Source organism: Columba livia, chromosome 2 (assembly GCF_036013475.1).
Source record: "Columba livia isolate bColLiv1 breed racing homer chromosome 2, bColLiv1.pat.W.v2, whole genome shotgun sequence".
NCBI classification, from domain to species: Eukaryota; Metazoa; Chordata; class Aves; order Columbiformes; family Columbidae; genus Columba; species Columba livia.
Window position 1 is genome coordinate 44,746,622 of NC_088603.1, and position 26,069 is coordinate 44,772,690.

Below are 26,069 nucleotides of genomic sequence, written 5' to 3' on the forward strand. Positions count from 1 at the left end.
CACAGAATCACAGAATGTTCGGGATTGGAAGGGACCTCAAAAGATCATCTAGTCCAATCCCCCTGCCGGAGCAGGAACACCCAGATGAGGTTACACAGGAATGTGTCCAGGCGGGTTTTGAATGTCTCCAGAGAAGGAGACTCCACAACCCCCCTGGGCAGCCTGTTCCAGTGCTCTGTCACCCTCACTGAGAAGAAGTTTCTTCTCAAATTTAAGTGGAACCTCTTGTGTTCCAGTTTGAGCCAATTACTCCTTGTCCTATCATTGGTTGTCACCGAGAAGGGCCTGGCTCCATCCTCATGACACTAATGCCAATATTGCCACCAGGTAACTTATGTCCTCAACTACTGCATTCAGCGAATCCCGTAAGATGACATGTAATGTCTGGTTTGAGTCATACACTATTTAAGGAGGTTTATCCGGCAATATTAATGTATATTAAAAATACACATGCACATTCTTGCAGACTTGCACTTTAATATATTTTCATAATTCACTACAAAATGTGGTTTCACAACAGCTACCATACACTGGGACTCCTACAGAAGTATGGAGAATGTACAGGTGTCTTTCCCAGAACTGGCAATGCTGTGCATTGTGCAAATTGTCTAGGACTCAAATCCTTTTCGAGCAGCAGTTAGAAGAAAATCTGCAGGCTGAATACTGATATCAAAATACAGATTTAAATAATTTACTCTTAAAAACATCCATATTTATAGCCTCTTACAGAAAATAAACAATTTATCTGATTATCAGATATGTCCTCAGTTTTTCCAGTTCCAAGGTATACAGAGGTCTCCATCCTGCAGCACAGAGTAGAAATGTGAAATGCAAAGGTGCATGCCTTGTAGGTAGGGCAACGATTCTTCTAGCAGCCGCTTACAACAATCTATCATCTGTGCACTGGAAACACTGGGTTCCTTATACAGCCGATCCAAAGAAAATTTTTCAGTGGAAGTATCAATTAGCTCCTTTTCTGTAATCATCATCCTAGCAAAAGAAGACAACATAAAGTGACAAAATTAGAACTTAACAATATAAACCCCCCCTTGAGATACGTATATTTGTAGGTTATATGCATATAAACAAGGTGTCACTTCATGTACAGCTATGGTAGAGCTCAGATTTTTGTGCAGGTTGATAGCCATGTCTACCTCAGAGGCCAGACTGAACATGCTTCCATGACTACAGACAAGAGCCTGCCTACAGTTACATTTGAAAGCTTGCATGACGACACTTTTTTTTCTCACCAGGTAACAGGGAAAAATACCAAAACAGAAATCCTATGGGGCTCCATTTTTAACTTAAGAGATGGAAGTACTTAAATAACTTTGAAAGTGTAAGATTTAAGAATAAAATCACGTTAGTAACTATTCTGCCTTAACTAAGACCAGTACTCTGCATGTCATCAAAAACAACAGGCGACAGGTACAGCCACCTGCTGCATATTAAATGTGTTAATAACTTACTAATTGCTGGAAGTATATGGAATCACAGAATCGACTGGGTTGGAAAAGACCTCAGAGATCATCAAGTCCAACCCTTGGTCCAACTCTAGTCCGTTTACTAGATCATGGCACTAAGTGCCATGTCCAATCTCAGTTTAAAAACCTCCAGGGACGGCGAGTCCACCACCTCCCTGGGCAGGCCATTCCAATGCCTGACCACTCTCTCTGTGAAGAATTTCTTTCTAATATCCAGCCTAAATTTCCCCTGGCAGAGTTTGAGCCCATGCCCCCTTGTCCTATTGCTAACTGCCTGGGAGAAGAGACCAATCCCCACCTGGCTATAACTTCCCTTCAGGTAGTTATAGAGAGTGATGAGGTCACCTCTAAGCCTCCTCTTCTCCAGACTAAACAACCCCAGCTCCCTCAGCCTCTCCCCATAGGTCTTATGTTCAAGTCCCTTCACCAGTCGTGTTGCTCTTCTCTGGACCCGCTCCAGCACTTCAATGTCTTTCCTGAACTGAGGGGCCCAGAACTGAACACAATACTCCAGGTGTGGCCTCACCAATGCAGAGTACAGGGGAAGGATCACTTCCCTTGTCCTGCTGACCATGCTATTTTTGATACAGGAATATTGAATTCATATTTTTTCCTTTCACCCCAAAGTGGTAAGACACCACGTGGCAACTCAAGCTACCCAGAAATAAAGTTTGTGTGCAGCATTAATTAATAGTCACTGGAACTGTGGATCGTCTGATGCAGAGACAGTTCAAGTTCAGCAAGACTTACTAGCTCAGGCACTGTGCCACATTAACATAGCTACACTTCTTCTAGAGCCAGCTTGGTTATAGAAACAGCACCATCGCTGTCCTGCAACACAGAGCCTGAGCTAACATGGCTCCACAACTCCAACCTGACTGGGTGAGAAGAGCTACAAACCAGCAGCATGTTCGCAGACCCACTGGGATGTGAATCTGCCCACGCTAAGCATGGACACAGCTATCGACACTACTTGACTCACATAAAATCACTACTGAAGGGGTTTAACACTGCCCTCTCCAGAGCTCAGTTTGGGATCTCCATGTACTTGTGCAGCACTACATTGTGCGGGGGCACTCGGATTGCTCTACAAGAGCACAGCCCTGTCAGTCAGGGCTGAAAACCAAGCCAGTGAGTTAACTTGGAGCAGGCCTCTCCTTCCTACTCACTGTATCCACACCGCCCTCCTGAGCATGGCCTATAATGCTTGAGCACCAAGCTTTCCTGGCCTGTGAAATCTCAAGCTCCCTTGAAGGTTATAAAGAGAGCTGCAGGTTTATTTTCAGTCACTTCCACAAGAAGGTTTACACATCTACAACAATACAAAACTGACACTTTACAAAAGCAAGGGAAGGAGAACTAGGTTCCTACTAAAATTCTGCATTACTAGAAGACTGACATTATCCACACAGAAAGACCATTTTGTAGAACAGCAGCATTTGAACTCTCCAGTGTGCCAGGTCATACAGAATTCCAGCTACACTATGCCATTTACTGGATGTAAAACATTAATCTGCTTGTACAAAGTAAATTCAGTACATCTCCAAATATTTCCTTTATCTCCGGGCCCCTTTAACAACCACAGCAGGCTAAGGAAAATCAGAAGTACAGAGTGGGTTCTGTGCAAGGAAGCATTAAGTGGAAAAGGAGTTTTCAGCTTCAATAAAAAGACAACTAAGGGGAAATATGATATAGCAACAAAAAAAAGCAGAGGTGATAAATACAGAATGACTGTTTTGTATTTCCTATAGCAGAAGAACAATAGAATGCCAAATGGCCATGGATCTATAAAACAAAGAACACAACTTCCCTCCTTGGTATACATATGTCACATGAAATTCAACCATGCAATTTGCTGCCACAGAATATTTTGGAGCCACAAAGTGCAAACTGGCTAAAAATTAGACAATTAAAAAGGGAAAAAAGAAGATCTATTGAACACTCTTAACACAAGATAATGTTTCCAGCTTCAAGTATTTTCTGAAGTGCAGTCAGTCAGAAAATGGGAAGGAGTACAGAGTAAAAAAACCACCACATCTTTTGCGCCACTCATGCAGTCTTTCCATAACCTAACAGATGATGTGGACAGACCTTCAGCATGAGCCAGAATAGCTGTTCTTTACTATTTTATGCAAACCAACAATCATCTGACACACAAGAGAAGAGCTAAGATACTCAGCTTGGCTCTTGCATTCATACAATACAGCTGCTCATACTCTGAGGGGAGCACCAGTTATGTCACTGCTAGCCTAAAGATGACATTTTTCCTGGATTAGTGTCTGCATAATGTGGGGTAGCATCAAGTTTTTTTGGTGAGTCACTCAGATGCAAATGCATGCATTTGCTACAACATCCCTCCCAACTTCTACAGACAACACTTTCCCAGCTGTCATATATGGGCAGCTAAACAGAGGGTTATTCAGCAGTTATTAAATGGCAAAAATAACTTCAAAGCTGGACGAGGGTTATGGAAAAATTCGGACAAAGCTCCATGTTCTATCAAAGCCCATCATCCAAAATATACACTCCCAAGTGACCAGATCTTAACAGAGCTAAAACCACAAAACCTTCAGAAAGACTCATGGCCAAAATAACCTTCACAAAAACCCATCTGGATCTGTAGAGCATGCATACACTTGTGACAGTGTGATATTTCAACAATTCACTAAAAGCTTTCCAAAGCAGAAAAACAAAATTGTAGTAACAATGTCTGAAAGGGCACTTAGTACTCAGTTACCTACCACAGTATTTTAGTCAAAATAAAACCAGCATCTCTACTTCATGCTCTTAATCCTCAAAGACACATAAAACATACAAGATCAAGAACAAAATTTATAGTCCTGATGGATATTACACATCACAGACCTAATATTAAGCATGGTACTTAATACTGAGTAACAGTGAGTATGATTCACTATTATCATCTCTCTCATCTCACTTCCACCTGTGAAAGAACACCAAGGAAGCATTTATCTCATTATTCTACCCCAGTGTTTTTCTTCCCCTTGTTAGGTGCTAACTAATCTTTCCCTCACCTAACTGACAAACAACTAGATATAATAATCCACTAGTTGGCCTCAGTTATTTTTAGTTTAGATTTCACTGTTTTGCTGTCACAATGCTAGTAACATTAATAGAACTTTGTTGCTTTTCTTATTTAGTAAAAAGGTCTCTTCCTTTTAAAGAAAAAAAAAGGTATCTCTCCTTTGGGGAAGTAACTGTAAAACTACCTATCTTCTAAACAAACATCTTTTCTTTCAGAATAAAGTATTACTGTTTCTACAAGGTGAAGGGTGGGTATTTTCTAACAATCCTTTGTGTTTGCTGAACATTGAAATTTTTAACTTAGTAAAGCTGGTAGGTAAATTTCTACTTTATAAACACAAGTTTTTTCCACCACAAAAGCATGAATACCTTCTTCAAAGTTCTCCTCCTCCAAATAAAATATACGATATGCGAAGATTTTAATGAGGTAAATGTATTTAGTCACATAAACACTTACTCTTCCTTTCTTTTCAGATTCTCTCTTGCTTCCTGTGCTTTGGCAAAAATAAACCATTGAAGTGTCGCTGGATCACAGACTGTTGGGATCGTAAAGTGTCCAAATTCATGTAAGCTTGGTGCGTATCTGTCACTAATGAAACATGATGGAAATAAACAAGGGATCATTTTTTACGCAAGTATTTACATTAATTACTTTCAGAATGAAAATAATATTGATAAAACACAATCAGAATACTAAAGAAATTAATAAAGTTTGGTTCATGAGAATACAGAGGCATAGTACACACAGATTTTTAAAACTTACATTTCAAACCCAACTGTCAACAATACTCAAAAAATATAAATAACAGCAGCTGAGTGTTGACCTGACAGCATAAACCCTGTGATTTAACCCTTCACAATACTGGAAGACAGAACTTTGATTCCAACTTGAAAGAAATATGCAGGATTTTCTTCCATCAGATTCCTTCTAATCCCATCAAAAGGCACTTAAAACATTGAGAAACAAAAAGACTTTGACATAACCAAAATCTGAGGTGATATTAGTGTTCTTCTTAGTGAGAACAATAATCAGAATAACAACAAAAAAGAGTAAAAGCTTTAAAAGGAAGAAACCTTTCCTGCAAGTACCTACCTTTCCAAAATCATTTGCAAGCCTCGCAGACTACGAGGGTGAAAAGGTAGCCTACTGTCACGTAATTTATTATAGAAAGAGTCCAGAGTCTTGTAGTACTCTTCTAGAGTCAACAGGGGTTGCAGTTCCTCAATATATACGACTTGTATGCCTCCCAGAAGTTGGCTTATCCGATCTTCCAAGAACAGTAGCCTTTTTTGAAGTTTATAATAATTTGGCAATCTCTCAAAAATCTGTGCACACAAACATTTCCTTTGTTATAAGCATATTAACTTAATTTTAAGAAATGAAAAAAATAACAAGAAACTGTGGAAGAACAGACATTTAACAATGCAAGCATGGAACCAGGGGGGAAATCAAAGAATACCAAAAATCAGAAATATATATTTTCAGGCAAAATATAATGGAATAAGTTTGTAAGTATTTTCAGTATTCGTACTATAAAGGCACCAAAAGGTCACAACAAGACTGATGGATGTTCTTTGTCTCTATATATATATGTATAAATTAAGAGTACCTTATAAAAGAAAAAAACAGTCTGAGGCCTACATAAAATTTTTCTCACCACAGCTGTAGGGGTATAGCGATTCAACGTACCATCAAAAGTGGTTATGCCAGCCTAATTTATACCAATTCTCAAGAAAGAAAAGAGTCTTGGCTGCTGGAACTAGTTCTTTGCAAGGGTTTGGGTGATAACCTAGCTCATCTCAAGTCTGAGGGGAGAGGAGAAAAGAAAACGGTACGAGATCTCTAATTTTAAAAAACCTATACCAGAAAAAGAAGTGATCAGACTTTTAAGTTGAGACATCGAAAGTGTGACAGGGAGAAGGCTGGAACAGGGCAACAAGAGAAAAAGGAAAGTCTGTAGTAATAGTCACTACTTACTGTCTACCCAGTTACTGCTACAACACAGTTTTACACACACATGCACACATAAATACTGCTGCTGGAGTAAGTCAAGTGATTTCAGAACAATCTCGTTAGAAATCTAAGATGGTAGTGGTTTCAGAGCAGCTTTGGGCACAATAAAATCCATTGGTTCAGCATCTCCATTTGTTACAGAGAAAACCTGCAAAAATTCTCTAAATACCATGCATATGACCATTCGGCAGACTGACATGGACACCATTCTACTGCTTCTTTTTTCTGATCCTTAGTAACAACAAAAGTACTAGCACTTAGGACTGCTTTCTAAAACGGGCTAGAACAGGACAGAAAATTCTGCTCTCTAAAAACCAAGTGGCTAACCAGCCTCGCAAAGATCTCCACTGACTTTCTTGTGTATCACTTAACATGATCCTCAGTGCATTTTAAAATAAAAAGCCCTTGATTTCAGGTTCAAATACACACCTCTCCTCTGCCTTCCAAAGCAAATACCATCACCACAATCAACTCTACACATTGTCCAATCTGCACAAAACCTTGTGCAGACATGTAACTCCTTCAGAAAACCCCTTGGCAGAAGTTAGAAAGAGGAAGCATTCCTCTTTTACAAGGCAGAGAGTTGTTTTGTTTTGTTTTGGTGTTTTTAGTGTTAATCAATAGAACATTTTTATTCCAATGACTACCAACACTAGCAAATCTCAAGAGTGGACAGTTTTGCATTACATTCTAGTTTATCCATTTCAGCTCTTTGTAAATCATTTACATTAACAAACCATGGTTTGTTTTCTTCCTCAGTAAGACATAAATAGGCAAAAACTCAAACCACCACCAGAGAAAGCTTTGGAGCGAGGGCTAAATTTTCGTATTATTCATTGGCTGGAATACAGAAATAGAATATTCTGATATTCTAGCTGGGTGAAATTCCAAACTATGAAATTCCACCAATCATCTCATTTACAAACAAATATTTTTTTGATAGAACTATCAAAAATATTTCAGCAACCAAGATTCAAGAATATCTCTGTAAGTAAGAATATAACATCGCTATGTATTTGTGGCCCTTCACATACTATAATTTATCATTTAGGATGCCAGAAATCTTTTCAACTCTGAACTTCACACAAGCAGCAGCAAAATTCGCACAGTCACCACAGATAAATTTCCACAACATCAACATTATCCACCTAAAAGAACAAAGTGGAGCGATGGGTGGTTAGCAGCCATTGGCTGAAACAATAATTTCTGTTCCATTAAAAAAAAAAAAAACTAAATAAAATTCCTAAATTCTTCATAGGAATAAGCTCTTTATGGTAATGAAATATTCTGCCAATGTTCATTTCATAGACTAGAAAACTACATAACAAATTCATTTTCTTTATATCTAATCAGGGATAGGACTGATTTACTGGTGAAAGCAGCAGTAAAGATCTGACAAAGACTGTTTCTAGTAACACTACATCACAGGATTAAATTTAGAATGCAAGGTACACAGTTATGCTAAACATAATAGCTATGTGTTTGCTTTAAATGACTCATCAGTTATTTGTACCTAGTAATATTTTGATTATGGTTTGAAAAAAGATATCATAACAAGAGGCATTATCATTTACTTTGAAATCTTCTTACTTTGGTCCAGTGATGGTGAACATCCATGGTCCCCAGCATTATATGGCCTGCTGCACTCATCCCTGAACGGTCTGTAAATATCACCGTGCGTCCTGAAGATTGAACAAAGCTCTTTATTAATTTGGGTTATTGCAATTATCCCCACAATTATTTAAGGCTTAAATATGCCACTATCGTGCCACAGGCACCACATATCTGCAGCACAAACACACAAGTAGGTGCTTTAGTTATTCTCAAAATCTGAAAGAGTGGCTCTTGAAAATTCTAGTTCCTTTTTTTTTTTCATACAAACCTTATGTAGCGTTTGCTTTCGCTCTGTTTAAACTTGATAGATTTTGGTTAACTGGAATTTTTTCTTTACAAAGATTGCTTTTAAAATAAGAGAAAATCTCAGTAGACAGCACATTAAAAGAATCTGTACAAATCATGTATACAGCAGGAAATATATGCTATATGCTTAAAGTATCTATCCAGAAGGTAAGGGTTAATCAAAGAAGTATTAGCAGTCATTCAACACTACTTCCACAGAACTCTCTGCAATATGAAAGCTGTGAGAATCACCTTCACAGTAAAGAAAAAAATGAAAAAAAAAAAATCCATTTTGAGTGTTAGTGTGGGTTTGGTGCTTTTATTTATTTTTATTTAAAGTGAAGTACAAAGCACAGACAATTATTTCTCAAAAGAAGCTTCCAGAAAAGTCTTCAGTGGGATGTATAAAACTACAAAATGAAGCTTAAAGAGAAGTTCCTGCTCTCAGAAATCAGTTTTTCAAAATCCTTAAGAAAGAGCAACACTGACTTTAAGGCATCTAGTCCATCCTTGTACACCAAGGCAAGATCAACTGTACCTGCATAATTACTGCCAGGTATTTGTCCAGTATATTATTAAAGATCTTCAAAGTTGGAGACTACAACAGGTTCACAAGACAGACTTCACTGGCATTTTAATCCTTAACATGCTTAAGCAAAGAAATTGATTTGAAACCTGACACAATTTAAAACTACTACTTCTTGTCCTACCCACTCTGTCTTTTGACAAAGGATTAGGTGAACCCTCAAATGAAAGCCACTCAATGCTGAGTATCTGCAGACAGGCATAAAATGTGGAGTTACAATAACAGCGAACAGCTACTATCACAGGTCAAACAGCTGTATGAGAACAATGGTAGGTCAGGTATACAGAACATTTTAGTTTTTCCTGAGAAGATACAGATTTCAGTATAGGTGTTTTAGGGGACATGCATGATAAGAGAATACAATACGATTTTAAAGGTATTCTACTTAGTCCTCCTTATACTGGCTCTTTAGAGAGCTATGAGTATTTTTGTCGTGAATCTCCCATGGGTAACAATCCAGTGCTACCTCCAGCCCTTTCCGAGATTCTGTCTGGATTTTTTACTTTCATTGTTGGTAGTAAGTCCAGTGCCTTCAACTCATTCAGTCTGTATTTATTAAGAAGTAAAATAGAAGCTGAGTAGAGTGAATACACTGCAAGGAAAGGTCACTTTAAAAAATATTCAGTAGATTAGAATGTAAGTTCCCACCAGCTTTTCAGTAAGCCTGGCAGGATTTTTGCAGTTATCAAAAGCATTCATGAAAAGCACTAGAGCTCTCTTGTCACAGAAGACCTGTGCTCATCTTTGAATCAATATATTATAGGATGTATGAAACAAGCAAGAGAAATACCTTTCACATTCTTTAATACTTCAGGTCTCTGTTGGACTAAGCGACCTAGACTGTGTAGTTGGCTACAGCGATGGGCAATACCCCAACTTCTCTGCCACCTAAATAAAAATACAATTGAAAGCACTTAATTCTCAGCATTACTAAAAAATAAAACCCACCAAACAAACCAAAACAAACCCCCAAACCAACTCAAACAAAATAACACTTCTTTAACAGTAATAAAAGCAAAGGCCTGCTGAAAAGCTGTGTCACTTGCTATTTTCACACATGAAAGCCTAAATAAGATTTCAAAATCTTTGTGAAAGTGAGCGCCACAAAAAAAAGTAATAAAACCAGATTTAGGAAAAATAAATATAAAACCTAGTAGACAGACAACTTGCAAATCTCTCCCCCAACAAGAAGGGGGTTAGCAAGTAAATAGCAAGAGACAACCAGTATTTGTTTCAGTCATGCAGCATGCAGTTTGTTTGTACACCGTGTAATGTTTGTCTAGAGGAGCAAATACTGTATATGAGGACATTGACCTCTCCTGCCCCCCTTTCAGTTCCTCATCCAAAATATTACTGTGATTACCATGGTAAGTTGCTATATATATACACACATATACACATACATATATATATATATGTATAAAAATATAAAATAATATTTTACAGTGGAATATTTTTTGTATTTATATTAATATATGTTAAACCATACAAGAGCCAGGTATTACATTGGTGACTTCAATATACATAGTTTTGACATCACAGATCAGACAAACTACTAATTAAATTTCAAAAAGCATTTAAATCATAAAGTTGTCAGTGTGCTGAAAAATTACATCCTTGTGCAAACTTCTACCTGACATAAAATTGTCTCATAATAGGAAATTACCATTCCCTTATTGTACTGGTCTGGCTGGGATGGATTTAATTTTCTTCATATCACCCCTGTAGTTTGGATTTTTTAGTAAAACAGTGTTGCTAACAGGCTAATCTCTTACCTATCACACAGTGCTGACATAGTGTCCAGGTTTTGCCTTTTACCCCCACTCCGTCCCCATTGGCAAGTAGGCTGGGGTGGGCAAGAAGCTGGGACAGGACACAGCCAGGATAGGTGACCCCAACGGACCAAAGGGATATTCCAGACCACACAACATTGTGCTCAGCAATAAATGTTCAGCCACAGGATGAGGGAGACCTTTGTGATTATGGCACTTGTCTTCCAAAGTAACCATCACCCATGCTGAGGCCCCGCTTTCCAGAAGCGGCTGAACATCTGCCTGCCGACAGGGAGCGGTGAATGAATTCCTCCTTTTGGTTTGCTTGAACGCACAGTTTTGCTTCGCTTCACTTCACCTATTAAACTTCTACCTTGATACATAAGTTTTCCTGCTTTTGCTTTTCCTGTTCTCTCCCTCCCATCCTGCTGGGGGTGTATGAGCCAGAGGCTGTGTGGGTGCTTTGCTGCTAGCTGGGGCCAGCCCACATCGCCTCATTTAGGGAAACCTAACGCAAAAAGCCACTGTGGGATGCAGAGAATGGTACTCTGCCACAGCACTTCAATCCATCATAATGCAAGTAATTCTAATAACTGTTATCTAGCACATTTATCACTTTGCTTTCAGAAGCACCAGGCAGGAATGGAAAAAGGTTGCTCAAAAAGGTTGAAAAAAAAAAAAACACTACAGCAGTTGCAGAGGATTAGAAACTGTTCACAAAACCTGGCTTCAGCTTAAAGGAAGCCAGGGTCTTTTACAGGCAGAATGGAACAAAAGCATGATTTCAGAAGCTCTAGCTCTCCCTTTTGTGGTTAAAAGGAGAATTTAACAGACTTAGCCCTTGAAATAATCCCCCAAAGTTTATCTTCTTGTTGTTGAATACCCTCACTGCCATCTTTCCATCCTGAATATCCCACTCCAGAACATTCTCATTTGAAGGGACAAAACTTAAAAAAGGACTGTAAGTTATTTTCTGAAAAATATTCTGAGGAATCAAGGTCACCAACTGTACGCTGCCTCCTCTTTTGGAGTGTGGGAAACAAGACACTGGAAAGAATAACATTTTCAGAAAGCCTTCACAGGATGTCAATATGTACCACGTGCAGAGTTGCATTTCACTGCCAATCTAGTTACCTTTGTAGATATTCACGTGAATTCTGGAAGCAAAACACCCAAACAAATACATATGCAGACCTCCTAGTTCAACTGCTTATGTGCTTGCCTCAACTGGAATCCACATTATTAGTTACAAACACTAGGTTTTTTGAGCAGATTGTAACAGGGAACTTTTGTCCCAATAGAATTCTTCTGGAAAAACATTATTCAGTGCAATAACACATTTACATATATGAAATATAGCTGTATTGGAATAAGCCTTTAAAGCTCACGGCATAGTAGAACACAACACTTCCCTGCTTTGACTGTCTTAATTCAAGTCCAACTGAATCTACTTTATTACCTGATATCTGAGAGCTGGAGTTGATGAGAGAGTTCAAATTTTAAACGTTCTAGTTCTTTTCTAAGTGGCAAACTCTTTTTCAGTTTTTTTACAGCACTTGCTTCATTATCATCTAACCAGGATCTGAGAGGAAGAACAAAAGTAGAGGCACACTGTATTATCTTTCATGCAAACAGTACAACTAACTCAGTTCTTATTGTTAACATTCGTGTTTTATTTTAAGTTACCAGACAAAGGGTTTCTTTAAAAGTAGAAGATAGAAACTGAAATTGCTAAATGCTTCACCTTAAGATATTGAAAAAGGAAAACTTGGCACTTGTATGTCTTCAGGGGGACTAGGGAATCAAATTGAACTAAAAGACACTGACAGTGCTATTACGCAACTGTAACATTTTGAAAGGTGTGAAAAGTGTAGAGGAGCAGATTAGTGTGATTTAGGGAGGCAACTTCAGAACTTAGTGCTTCAATGCAAGAAATTCCCACATGTCTGTCTTAAAACAAACAAACAACAACAAACACAAACAACCACACAACCAAAACAACCAAACAAAAAACCCCACAGAACAAAACCCAAAACCAATGAAGTGATAATAACAGACTATCAAATAAGAGAGATGGTACTAAAGGACCAAGTTAGGTAACTCTTGCAGAACTGAGATGAACACAGATTAAACAGGTCAAAGTTTTACAGTTCTTTCGTCAATAATCACAACCAGGCAAACATGACTCATGGAGTACATCTAAAACTTTCAATAATTACACCATTCTATTTCTAGGAAAAAGCTATTCTTTAAGAGGCTTAGCCTTTGTTCATAGCATGAAATTATTTTCATACTATTTTTTACAAACTGATACTTCCATTCTCATACTGTATTCTAAGTGAAAAACTTCAAACTCAGAAGAAAAAAGAGATGCCCAATGCCAAATGGCTAGGTATTAAAACCAGACTGTTAATTTGTAACTGTTTGTGGCATTTCTTGTAAATGTGTAAAAATTAGTTAAAATATTCTCCATAATGTTAAATCTCAGTTAAGTTTTCTACAGCACCATATATTATAGTGGTTTTATTTGTGAGATGCTAGGCAGGATGAGGAGTACCCTTTGCTCTGAAGATACAACCACCACAGTTCTGCATTTATTTCAAATGGCACCTAAGTCTCCTAGCTACAAAAAGTTTTTCAAGGTAGTAAGTTTCACCGTTCCCCAAAATGAGCACACCCAGAGTTTATAAAAAACCCGCTTTTAATAGACTACACCCTGCATTTCATGAAAGTTCAGTATTTATAATTGCCTCAATTTAAATATTAAGGTTGGTATGCTGAACAACAAATCAGAAGCACAACACTAAGATATCTGGAAAACTAAAACATTTTAACTTGTTTTTCACACAGCCTCCACACAGAATGTGATAATGAATTACTAATAATAAAGTCAATGGCCTTATAGTTTTATGCTACGGAAGTCTTGTGAGAGATAAGGAGATATTTGGAGCCAAGTGGAACATCTGCCTCCTTCTGTATTGCCACCAATATTCCACAAAACTGAAAAAGTAGATCAACCAAAACTAGATTGGCCAAGCATGAATGCTGGGCAAAGAGACAAGAATGTCTCGGCTTAGCTGGCATTCCAGTTATCCCAGGAGCTCATTCGAACTCTCTTTAATTATAAAACGCATGACAGAATTCCATGGTGGACAACAAATTTTTGTACGGTTCAGAATGTTTATTGTTTGCCTTTTAAAAATCTCAGCATTAGAATAAGATCAATTTAGATTAGAAAACATCAGTTATATAAAAACCTTACATACATTAAAGTTGTTTCCACTCTCTGGGCTTGTTCTAGTTCCTCCTCAGGATCCTTGAATCCAGTAAATGAATAGTAAGTCTTGTCCCATTTGATAGGTCTGTTCAGTGTGCTTTTTGCTTCCTTGTGGGGCTGAGAGTTCACATTCAATCTTTGAATATGCTCTGTAGATAAACTGCAGGAGTTGAGAATATCCAATACCGTGCTCAGGAGATCCCTAGTATGTAATGTAAAACTGACTGCCCGAAATCCTGTAAAATACAAGTCCCGCAAAATTAGTATTATTTAGTGAAGATTATTTAAAATGCACTCATATTTCTCTCATCTTACAAAAACCCGAACAAGGTGTACATAGCTGAAAAATATTATGATATTGTTAATGCAATACTCATTGCAAAATTCATGTGCAGTTTAACCTTTAAAACTGTTATGTATCAAAAAATATAAATAGAGCTGTTTTAACTATCTGGATGATCAGGCAAAATGAAAACCTAGCTACAGACGCAGCATAACCCAAAAAAGGATGCTTTTGCTTTAGTACTGGCAGTTTCATCCAACAGGTCCACACAATTCACATCATTACTGATCATCGCCCTGGATATAACTTACAGTAGAAGCATAGTACTACAACAGCTCTTCACAGGCTACGAACAGAAGCTTCAGAACAAAATATTACACTTGCACACTGGCTAAAATGAAGTCCCATCACTTCAGCTATTGGACCTAATAGCCCCATTACAAAACAAGCGTTAGACTCAAGAACACTGCTGCCAGTTCAACTATTATTTTAAGTAGACTGGAAATAACACTACTATTTTCTTGGAAAACAGCATGATTTTGTTTTCTAGCACAAGGGTCCCTCACAATTTGCTCAAGTATTTTGTCTAGCAGCGTACAGAACATAAAACTCATCTGTTAGATAAGGCATATTGGTGTATCACAGACAAGTAGGCAGAATAAAATTAATCAAAACCAATATTCCAAACTCAGCAATATTTTCCGTAGTCTCAAAGCAAAGAGACAATGTGGTAAATTAAAGCTTCAGATATTACACAACTTCTGTTTACAGAATAAGTCCCTACTGATCCTGCAAGCACCTTAACATCGTGTTCTACACATTATCTGTAACAAAAACAAGGACACAACTGTTCTTTCAGTTCAACATGACAACGTTATTAAAAGCAGAAAAATTATTATTTACATTAACCTATGTATTTTATTTCTTCATACTGTAACTTGACCTCAACTTCATAATTTCTCATTCTTTCTATGCTTTTTAAAGCGTAAGATGTTTACTTAATTGGAACCGTCCTTGCTGCCTGATCTAATACGTATTTCCATGGTTTGACAGGATTTTATTCAGTCGAAAAGCCATTATGACTGTACAACGCTACAGTAATGGTCTGAAAGAATTTAAATACAGCAAGATTCATTCTGCACAATATAAAAGCACCTGAAGCACTGAAGGACTCTTGAACACTAGAAGAGTTTGGATCTCTTTCTCTTACATAAAAAGTAAGCTGAGTTGGCTTAAAGGAGCGAAATCCTGGTTTCTGTAGATTCTCCAAGTAGCCATTTAACCTCTTCAGTGAGTTTTCATTTACTTCCTGTCAAAAAAAAAAAAAAAAGAAAAAAAAATATTAGATTATGAATTTCGCCATTTTTGATCTAAACTTTTAAAATCATACATGCAGAATTAGTTCTTACAAAATGACAGCTGCTCTTAACAAGTAGTGTTATAGTTCATATTCTCTGCATAAATGAATAATTATTTTGCATCAACAAACTGTACGATGTACACTCTTGTATATTCTTGTACATTCCAAAACACCACTTTAAAGGCTTTCAAGCTTAAAGAGATCCATTGATTCAAATATAACACACAGCATTTCAAAGTGATAAAGCAAGTAATATGTATTATAAATTAATCTGGAAGGACTGAGTATTTTCTTTATAACAATTAAACAGAAAATACGACTAATAAATAATGGATGCTTAACGGACCTATACTTGTTAAAAATAAAGAAAGTCCACCTTTTTGTTCTCTGGTAACAACTGTATTAAATTCTAACGCTACTTTTGTTTCTCTGACAGCAGGAAAACTAGAAAATTTCCATCCTTGATACATGACACATTGACAAAGAAAGCATACGAAAGATTTTTACCCTCTCCTTGGGATGCTGGCCAAAAAAATCTGGATGGACAGCAAAATAGAAAGGTCTGAGAGCATTGATGGCATCAGCTCCTGACAAACTTCTTGATTGAAGAATGCACTGCAGCAATATCTTCTCCAGACATAACCTAATAAAGTAATAAAATATTTATGTATGATGCAACCAATCAAGTGACAAAATGATATAAATTACATTAGGATGTGACAGAATGGAGCAAACATTCACGGTTGCAAGTATAATAATTTAAAAGTCTGCGTTCTGGATTTTTCCACATGGGACTCACAAAGCTGTATTGGTACAGAGCAAATCTAACAATTTTGAGAGACGGTGGATATTAACGGCTGATTAAAGACATGTAAGTAAGTACAGTACCTTTTCCATCTACTTTCTCAAAGCAGGCTCAAATAAAAGTTCCCCAGTCAAGCATTTTGAATGATGAAGAGCGGCCAGAGTGGTATTTTTGTAGCTATTGCTGAAACTGCTCTTAAAAGCCAACCTTTACATACTTTTGAACCTCTAAGTTAAAAAGTCAAATCCCATATTTTTCAAGCAGTGCCAAAATAATATTAAATTTTACCCAGGAATAATAATCACAATTCAATCAAAAGAAGTTATGCATTAGTTTCTGAGGTCCACACACTTGTGTCCACTTAAAAAAATAGTCTACTTTCCCAAACATATTCTTTTATAGAAGACATTGAGTAAAAAGACAGTACTTCTTTGCCCTTTGATCTTCACTGTAATAGAAGAAAACAAGGGCTAAAAGACATTCCAGTGGTAGGATAAGAAGATTGTTCCACCTAAGATCAGAAGCAAAAGTTAAGTTGAAGAAGTTACAGGAACTTCAGAAAGTGCAAAAGATTGAATACCTCCAATTAGGCATAAATTAAACAACAGTTCTGCAACGAGCAAACGTGTGTAACAGAAGACTGATATGCAAGAGAGACAAGTTCTGAATTAAAGAGCACCAATATTTCCTGGCATAGCTCAAAGCTGATATTCAGGTTAGTAAACCAATTACTAAGAGAGAGTTTATAAAAAAGCAGCAAGAAAATGTGAATTGGTAAATATTTAATATCGGACTTCTCCTTCAGCTGATTTTATAGGTTAACAAAGTCAACAGACCAACAATTTTCTCTGTAATTAATGTTCATATTAGTTTGCAACTGAGAATGGTAGGATTGTGCGCTGTTAAGCAATACAATGCTGTTTCACTCCTCACAGTATCGTTCAAACTGCAAGCCCCAAATAGGAAAATATGTGGCAGACAGGCGGCATAGCTGCTTCCAATTCACATAAAACTAATAATTTTATGAATAATAGTAAGCAAGACTATTTTACAAAGAGCTATTTGTTCAGCATCCCAGACCAAATAATTGTCCTGGACACAGAAACATTTAAGACTATTTCCTGACTGCTTTCATTACCGAAAACAAACAAAAAAATCCAAACCAACAACCTTCTCAAAAATGGCAGAGTAAATGACAACAGTTGTCAAGCAGATGTACTGATCCTTATTTTACCTTTTTTCTGTCAACCTTTCCAGCTCTTCAATTAGAAACATGAAAGCAGTTAAAGCTAATGTTTTCTGTCTAAGAGGTGAGCAAATATTTAATTTGTACGTCTTAAAAGCCAGCTTGCTGAAAACGGAAGTTTTTATAGAAAAGTGGGATGGAAAACCTGTAATGTGACTGATGAAATTTCAAACTGTTACGTCTAAAACCAACTTTTATGTGCATGGACTAAATGACAGATTAAAAAAAAGATAAAATGTATTACTGGCAAACACTTCCACCTCCTTGCTGGCTACATCTGAGAAAGACTCTAAGACTAGTCACCACTACAGCCCATGAACCTACTCACAATAGCAGGAGATGGTGAAGTACCACAGCAATATTGTATTTTTATGGAGAGCAAAAGTTCTCAATGACAAGAACATGCCAGAGTTGCTCAGTAACACGGCAAAAAAAACCCTCTACCTGACCTGGCAAGAAAGGAAGGCAAATCACACTGGATAAAAGTCCACTTGGTCACATGCTTTAGCATTTTTGGATCTAGAAACACCAAAATAATTGTCTGAGAAAAAAAATAACAGAAATTGATATTTTTTTCCTGTATCAAGTGGACACAAAGCAGTAAAAAATAAGTTATTTACAAAAAAAGGGGAAAAAAAAGTACATTAACCAGTTACCTATATGATAGAAGTTTTGACTAAAAGCCATGCAAGAAACCCACATTCTCCTAGACTTAGCTGCTAGAAGGAAACAAGGAGCTCAGTTCTCTCTTCACCTTATTCGTACACCGTTTCCCACATCCACTCCTGAGCTATATTGCATGCCATTTTCCAGTAGTTAGGAAAGAAAGTTCCAACATACCTGGAAACTATTAATCATACTTCCAAGTTTATTAAGCATAAACTTCCATCTGGTATTCTACAAGAAAAATGGCCAAGTATGGTTAACTTTAGTTCCCTTGTTTTGTAGCTAAACAACACTGTCATGCTAGTAGGAAGGCTCAGGATTCCAGCCAAAAGTCTATTTTGAACTTGCTTAAAAGAGAAACGCTCTAGGGCCAAAATTAGTCTGCATGACAGAAGGAAGAATTAATTCACTGAAGGTGAAAGACAGAACTCTGAGGCATCCTTCAAGTGGCAAAATACATGACTCGAAATGAATTTAGAGAGAGAAAAATGCAAGAAAGATGCTTATGGTTTCACTCACAAGGAACAAAGATTGTTCCAAGAGCTTCTTTCAGATTTGAAGAGCAGAGAAAGGCTTCATGTTAAAATCAAGGTCACAACCACTTCGAGGACAGTCGCTTGCACTTCATGAAAGATATGAAACACAATCTCCACTACAACACGTTATGCAATAGTACTCGAGGACAGATTTAATTTACTGATTAAATAATTCCCTTCAGCTTCCTTTTTCCTTTTTCTTCACATCTCTCTGAAGTTTAACTTTTTGGCTTATAGCTTCAGCACTGAAAAGCTTTGTTAAATTAAGCTCATTATTACAGATATATTCACTCATTTTGAAACACTGAGCTCTAATAACTCAAGAAAGCAGTAATATATTGGATATCATATTCAGATTTAGACTACCACTTTCTCATAATTAAGCTATTTTAAACCCCTTGTTTTGTCAAGAGCCTTTCTAATATCTCACTCGAGCACAAGCATATGGCTTTTGGGTATTTTCAACTGTGGATGCTCTGCTGAAAGCTGCAAGCTGTAAAGAAGAGAAAGCCAAAGAAATAAGCATTAAACAAAAATGCCAAACCAGCTTTACATATATGTAGGTCTTAAGCAAACATTTAAACATATGCTAAAAGTAAATTAGGTCAGCACCATACCATACCTTCTCACGGCTCTCAAGCAGCAAAACATTTCAGCAACTCAATGGTCACGCCAACTTTCAGCCACCCACTAACTCAAAAAAAAAGGGGGAGAAAAAAATCTTGTTTAGTAACAGACATGAGTATTTTCCCCTGTTACTTATCAGAGCATTCTCTAAATCCCAGGTGACAACTTTTAAAGTCACAATAGTAATATCAAATTGAGAAATCACACATAAAACCTAAAGTTTTGCCTGAGAATGTTTTCGGTTTCCTGTACTAACAGGGAGTCTTACAAATATTAAGAGGTGTTACCATATTGTGATTCGAGGAGGAATATTTAAAGATGTTCCACTCAGGAAAATAATAAAAAAAACCCCAAAAAACTAACCAAATCTTATTGAAAATGTTTCCCACCCTTCCTTATGTTTGATTTTTGTCTTAAGTATAAAAACAACAAACCCAGAAGCTTTCTTTAAGCACTAATACATACCACCTTGTAGAATTCCACATGAATTTTTATTCTGTCCAAAACTTCCAAACAAATGATAATACTTTAAAATGTATATGCCAACTATTTTATGGGGGCACAATATAAAACCAAAGGGAAAGACTGTCATACAACAACACCTGGAAATCTTTATCAAAAATTTGCTGGCATTCGTAAAAATTAATCAGCAACTTTTACCAGTAACTTCTGCGCAATGCAACTGTAATTGTGCATTTTCCAACAGGAGATAAACCACTTGGGCATACGTTTGCACTCTGACAGGCTAATTATAAGGGATTATAAGGGAAGCTCCCTAGAGGTGAACAGACTGAGAAAAAAAAAAGTATGCTGAGCTGGGATATCTCCTGAATACTGTATAATTTTTGTCTTCTGATTTTCAACCAGGTGGACAAAAGAATAATAATTTCATTTCTCATGTCCCTAAAAACAGTCCTAATCATAAATGAACTTAAATACACTGACCAGCTCTTTGGTAATAAAATAGTTTTCTCTCTCTGTAATTTTAGCTTCAGGGATTTGGACACTGGATGGAAAAAAACAAGAATCTCACTAATCTGTAGTGACACTTTATATAACCAGACAAAAGCATCATTGTTTCTTGTTTCAAACGCTCTGTTAACTGCTGAGAAATTGTGACACTGCTTAGTTAAAAAATAAAAACTCCTGGTTTCAAGTTTCACCTGCACGTCACCTCAAAGATCAGCTTGCTATCACAAACTGAAGCATTAATGATGTTGCAGTCATTTTGCAAAAAGCCTTTGGAAACACAACACCGCATGCTGTCTGGTTCAGCTGTTCACCTGTGCTTGACCCTTAAGGCAGTATGAGGAAAAACAGTATGAAAATAAGATGACAGCGTTTAGAAAATATGCACTGGTGAAACTAATCGACTCACCGCTTGAAAGAAAATAGACTGTAATCACAGAATCATTTTGGTTGGAAGAGACCCTCAAGATCATCGAGCCCAACTATTAACCCAACACTGGCAGTAAACGATGTCCCTAAGAACCTCATGTAAACTCCTTTTAAACAGCTCCAGGGATGGTGACTCCACCACTTCTCTGGGCAGCCTGTTTCAATGCCTGACAACCTTTTCTTTTGGTGGAGAAATTCTTCCTCATATCCAATGTGAAGCTTCCCTGGTGTAACTTGAGGCCATTTCCTCTTGTCCTCTCACTTGTTCCTTGGGAGAAGAGACCAACGCTACAGAGACCAATGCTACAACCTCCTTTCAGGTAGTTGTAGACAGCGATAAGATCTCCCCTCAGCCTCCTTTTCTCCAAGCTGAACAGCCCCAGTTCCCTCAGCTGCTCCTCATCAGACTGGTGCTCCAGGCCCCTCACCAGCATTGCTGCCCTCCTCTGCACTCTCTCCAGCACCTCAATGTCTTTCTTCTTGTGAGGGACCCAAAACTGAACACAGGATTCAAGGTGCGGCCTCACCAGTGCTGAGTACAGTGGGATGCAACCCTGAAAAGTTTTAACTATTTAAATAAGATCCTTGATGAAATGTTGTTTAAAGTTCACTAAAGGTAAGGCCGTCGGTGTTCCCTATAGCTATTTAACGGTACATATGTTCGGGATGTCTGTCACGGGCCCCTCCCCCCGCCGTTAAAAAAGGCACCGAACACCCAGCGATCTCGCCCGCCCTCCTGACGGCGGCAGCTCTCGGGCACCTCGATGTTGACCCCCCTGCCCCGTCCCGGGCCACACGCTGCGCCCGGACAGGTGCCCCGGGACCCTGCTACCGGAGAACAGCAGCACCGAGGGAGGGGGCGGCGCCTGCCACACCGCTTTTCCAAGGCAGCCCCCGGAGACTCCCCCACCGGAGGAGCCCGGCGAGGCGGCCCCCGCCGCTCACCTGCCGGGCCCGCACCGCCAACGAGCCCCGCGGCGGGCAGGCTCCCCCAGGGCGGCGGCGGGGAGCTGCCCCCTCTAACCCCCGGCACCCACCCCGCCGGCGGGGGGCAGCGACACAGCCCGGCCCGCTTTCAACGCAGCGCAGTCCCCACTCCTCCCCCGCCCGGGTCCGGCCTCGCACCGAGAACGGCCTCGCCAGACACCCGCGGGGTCGCGCTGCCTCTCCCCGCTCCCCTCCCCTTTTCGCGGTGTCCCCCTTCGCGGAGGAACCCCAGGTCCCTAGCCCAGCCCCCGCTTACCGCCAGGGCCGGACAGCGCCCGCCGGGGCTCAGCCCCCATCGCCCGGCGCAGACTGCCCCTGTGGGAGGGGGCGGGGCAGCACGGCAGCGGGCGAGGGGATTCCCGCCGGGGGCGTGGCCGGGGAGGGTGGGGCCAGCGCGCGCCTGCGCACCCTGCCCCGGCAGCTTCTCCGTGAGCGGCCGCTCTCACCGGCCTCGCTCTACACCCCGCCCCTTCGCGATCACGTGGCGTCCGCGTGCCCTCCCTCGCGCAGGCGCAGGCGGCCGCCGTCAGCCGCGCGCAGCCCGTCCTTCAGGGACGCCGGGGGCTCCGGAGTGCAGGGGCGCCCCGGGCCGCGGTGAGGATCCCCGGCCCTAACCAGCGTCGCGGGGCGGAGCGTCAGGCGAAACAAACACGTTGATGGCACGCTTTAGGTGTTGCTGCTGTCCTTGGTTACAGACTGCACCTCACCACAGAATCACAGAATGTTCAGGGTTGGAAGGGACCTCGAAAGATCATCTAGTCCAATCCCCCTGCTGGAGCAGGAACGCCTAGGTGAGGTCGCACAGGAACATGTCCAGGCGGGTTTTGAATGTCTCCAGAGAAGGAGACTCCACAACCTCCCTGGGCAGCTTGTTCCAGTGCTCTGGCACCCTCACTGAGAAGAAGTTTCTTCTCAAATTTAAGTGGAACCTCTTGTGTTCCAGTTTGATCCCATTACCCCTTGTCCTATCATTGTTTGCCACTGAGAAGAGCCTGGCTCCATCCTAGTGACACTCACCCTTTATATATCTGTAAACATTAACGAGGTCACCCCTCAGTCTCCTCTTCTCCAAGCTAAAGAGCCCCAGCTCCCTCAGCCTTTCCTCATAAGGCAGATGCTCCACTCCCTTCATCATCTTTGTTGCCCTGCGCTGGACCCTCTCCAGCAGTTCCCTGTCCTTCTGGAACTGAGGGGCCCAGAACTGGACACAATATTCCAGATGAGGTGTCACCAGGGCAGAGTAGAGGGGAAGGAGTTGCTGCTGTCCTTGGTTACAGACTGCGCCTCATCTTGTGAGTCTGACTGGTGATACCGCAGCCACTTTCTCCAAGGCCTGTTAACACAGGATGCAGAGAAGCCGTCCCTTCTCATTGCTGATAGCAGAGTATGTCTGCAGTTGTTACTTGGTGATGCAGAAATGAAATCCCTGACACAAGAAATTGCTGCTCTTTTGCAAAGAAGAGGGAAGGGGTTTTCCAGGCACTCGCACTTTGCATTCCCTTTGTTCTGCAGAAGCAAAGTGCCAAATGGGCAAAGAACCAACTGGGAGCTCTGCAATCCCACGGGGAAAAGCACAAGCTATATTCCTGCAATTACTAATGCTCAATGGATTCATAACTCGCCTGGAGCACTACATGCAGTTCTGGGTGCCACAGTATAAAAAATACACTAAGCTGCTAGGGAGTGTCCAGAAGAGGGCTATGAAGTTGGTGAAGGGTTTGGAGAGGGAGCTGTACGAGAAGCAGCTAAAGTGACTTGGTTGGTTCAGCTTGGAGTAGAGGAGACTAAAAGGAGACCTCATCATGGTCTACAGCTTCCTCACAAGGAGAGGAGGAGGGGCAGGCGCTGATCTCTTAGCAACCAACAACAGAACCTGAGAGGATGTCAGGAAGCTGTGCCATGGGAGGTTTAGGTTGGACATTAGGAAAAGGTTCTTCCCCCAGAGGGTGGTGGAGCACTGGAACAGGCTCCCCAGGGAGGTGTCACAGCCCCAAGCCTGACAGTGTTCAAGAAGAGACTGGACAAGCCCTCAGACACATGGTGTGAACTGTGGGGTTGTCCTGTGCAGGGACAGGAGTAGGACTTGTGATCCTTGTGGGTCCCTTCCAACTCAGGACATTCTATGATTCTGTGAAATTTATATAACAATTTTTCTTCCAAGGTAGTTGGTGTCAAGAAGCAGCTGAAGCAGAAATATAACCTCAGAGCAAAAACGCCTATAGCTGACGAGTTTCAGAACAAAGGGAGATTAACTGTTATGGACTGGAGTTATTTGCATACAATCTACAGCATTTCCAGGCAGAAATGGTTAAAAGGAGGACTGACAAGGTTTAGGAACTATCTGTCGTTCAGTGAAGCTTTAAATCAACACTCTCACAACCCTTGGGGGATTTGCATAATTTCCATAACGTGCAGCATGTTTTTGCCTCCTGATAGAACCCATCAGTTATGTAAGCAAATTGGTTGCATAATTATGCAGATAGGGAAATAAACTTAATTGATTCAACAGAAAAGTGTGCTGTTCATTTCACCCAGGATTTCTTTTAACTCCGTGAGGAATAAACGAAGCTGGGTAAGGTAATCAGGAGGTGACACTGCCAGAAACCAACTCCATTGCACAGGGTACCCATTTTCAAACAGAGCCCCCCGTGCACAGGAATGAATTCCTGCTTTTTAGCTGAAGGTCTGAACACTTGCTGCTTATGAATATCACCACCACATGCTGTGGCTGTAGTATTGTGGCTTTATCTGGTTTTGTTATTCCCCATCAGTTCCCAGGATACATCCCACTGGCTCAGGCATTTCCAAATGGAAAGCTTGTTTTATACCAGATAAAAATGACATCTGAAAGAGCATGGGTTTCGATTACTGTTTGTCCCCTAACAGAAGGAGAATTTTAAGCATCACAATGAAGTTGGCAACTGAGCCATTTTCTCCTTGCTCCTTTGTTTCTGTTCTGGCCCTTGATCTGCAGATGGTCAAAAAGTGGCATCAGCTTCTCCAGTCCCATCACACACAATGGCACAGAAGCTCTGAGGCAAATGTCAGCAGGAAGTTTTCATACTAGTCGTCATACCAGTCATTTTAGAAAAGAGTTATGCAGAAGGGGCCAAGACTGAAAAAGGTAGACCTGGCTTTTGCCAAAAAAAAAGCCCTGCAAGATTCAAGATGTATGTGGAGAATGTGAATGGACAAAAATGTGAACTAGTAATTGCTCTTAATGTGCTGTATTTTACTGAGCGGAGGAGTATGGCGTTTTGGGTAATTAAAAGATTGATTACTACACCAGGGACATTTAATTTTACTATTTCTCCTCATGTGAAACTCTCACTAACATCCATTAGAATTCTTCAGCAAACTGAGCAGAGCCCATAGGCCTTGCTGTTATTCAGCCCAGTTATTCCTGAGTGTTTACTACATTATGTGCTACAGCATGGTGAAAAAATGCAGAGACTGACTGACTTCACACATTCTTAACCTCCTCATGCAGCAATATCATGGTCTAGATTCTTGTAGAAGTTATGAGATATTAAACTCCATGATTATTTTGACATTTGCCTATTTTCCTGCATATCTAAGAATGTTAATTACAAGGATTTGAACAGAATTAAATAATTTAATGACAATACTGACTCACAAATATTCTGGATACTTCATATAAAGAATAAAAAACATTTATTAACATCTTAACAAATCATCCAAAATGATCCCCCCAATTACACTATATACTTTATAAAACATGGTAAAACTACCAAGTGTGTATTTCCAGCTTGTCACCTCTGTCCCCATGTGGGTTAAGAATCTCTCAAAACTATGAATACCTTGAAATAAAATTGTGGTAAGTCTTCCAAACAACATTATTCTGGTTTAGTTACAAGAAACTGTCCGCATCTAACAGAAGTAATCTTTCCAAGAGCATACCTTGTAGGGAGTGAAAGTTGAAGAAGTATTTTCACAAAGGGAATTTCTCGTGCATCTAACAACATACAGTGTTGTCTAGACCGAGCTACTGAGTGCAGAAAAGCTTTCTGCACATTCTTCTGTCTCCCTCTGCAAACAGTTAAACATACATTTTATTTCCTAT

General features: G+C 39.7%; 1 protein-coding gene across 1 annotated transcript; it reads right to left on the minus strand.

Moving 5' to 3' along the window:
* Nucleotides 1–457: 457 nt before the first annotated feature.
* Nucleotides 458–22,438, minus strand: TCAIM (T cell activation inhibitor, mitochondrial). The gene is made up of 11 exons (XM_065051629.1): nt 22,242–22,438; nt 19,596–19,663; nt 16,228–16,363; nt 15,516–15,669; nt 14,067–14,313; nt 12,260–12,382; nt 9,819–9,916; nt 8,134–8,225; nt 5,623–5,855; nt 4,987–5,118; nt 458–990 (listed from the first exon to the last, which is right to left on the minus strand). The coding sequence occupies exons 2-11, from the start codon at nt 19,622–19,624 to the stop codon at nt 765–767; spliced, it is 1,470 nt and encodes a 489-aa protein (XP_064907701.1). The 5' UTR covers nt 19,625–19,663; nt 22,242–22,438; the 3' UTR covers nt 458–764.
* Between the last annotated feature and the right edge of the window lie 3,631 nt (nt 22,439–26,069).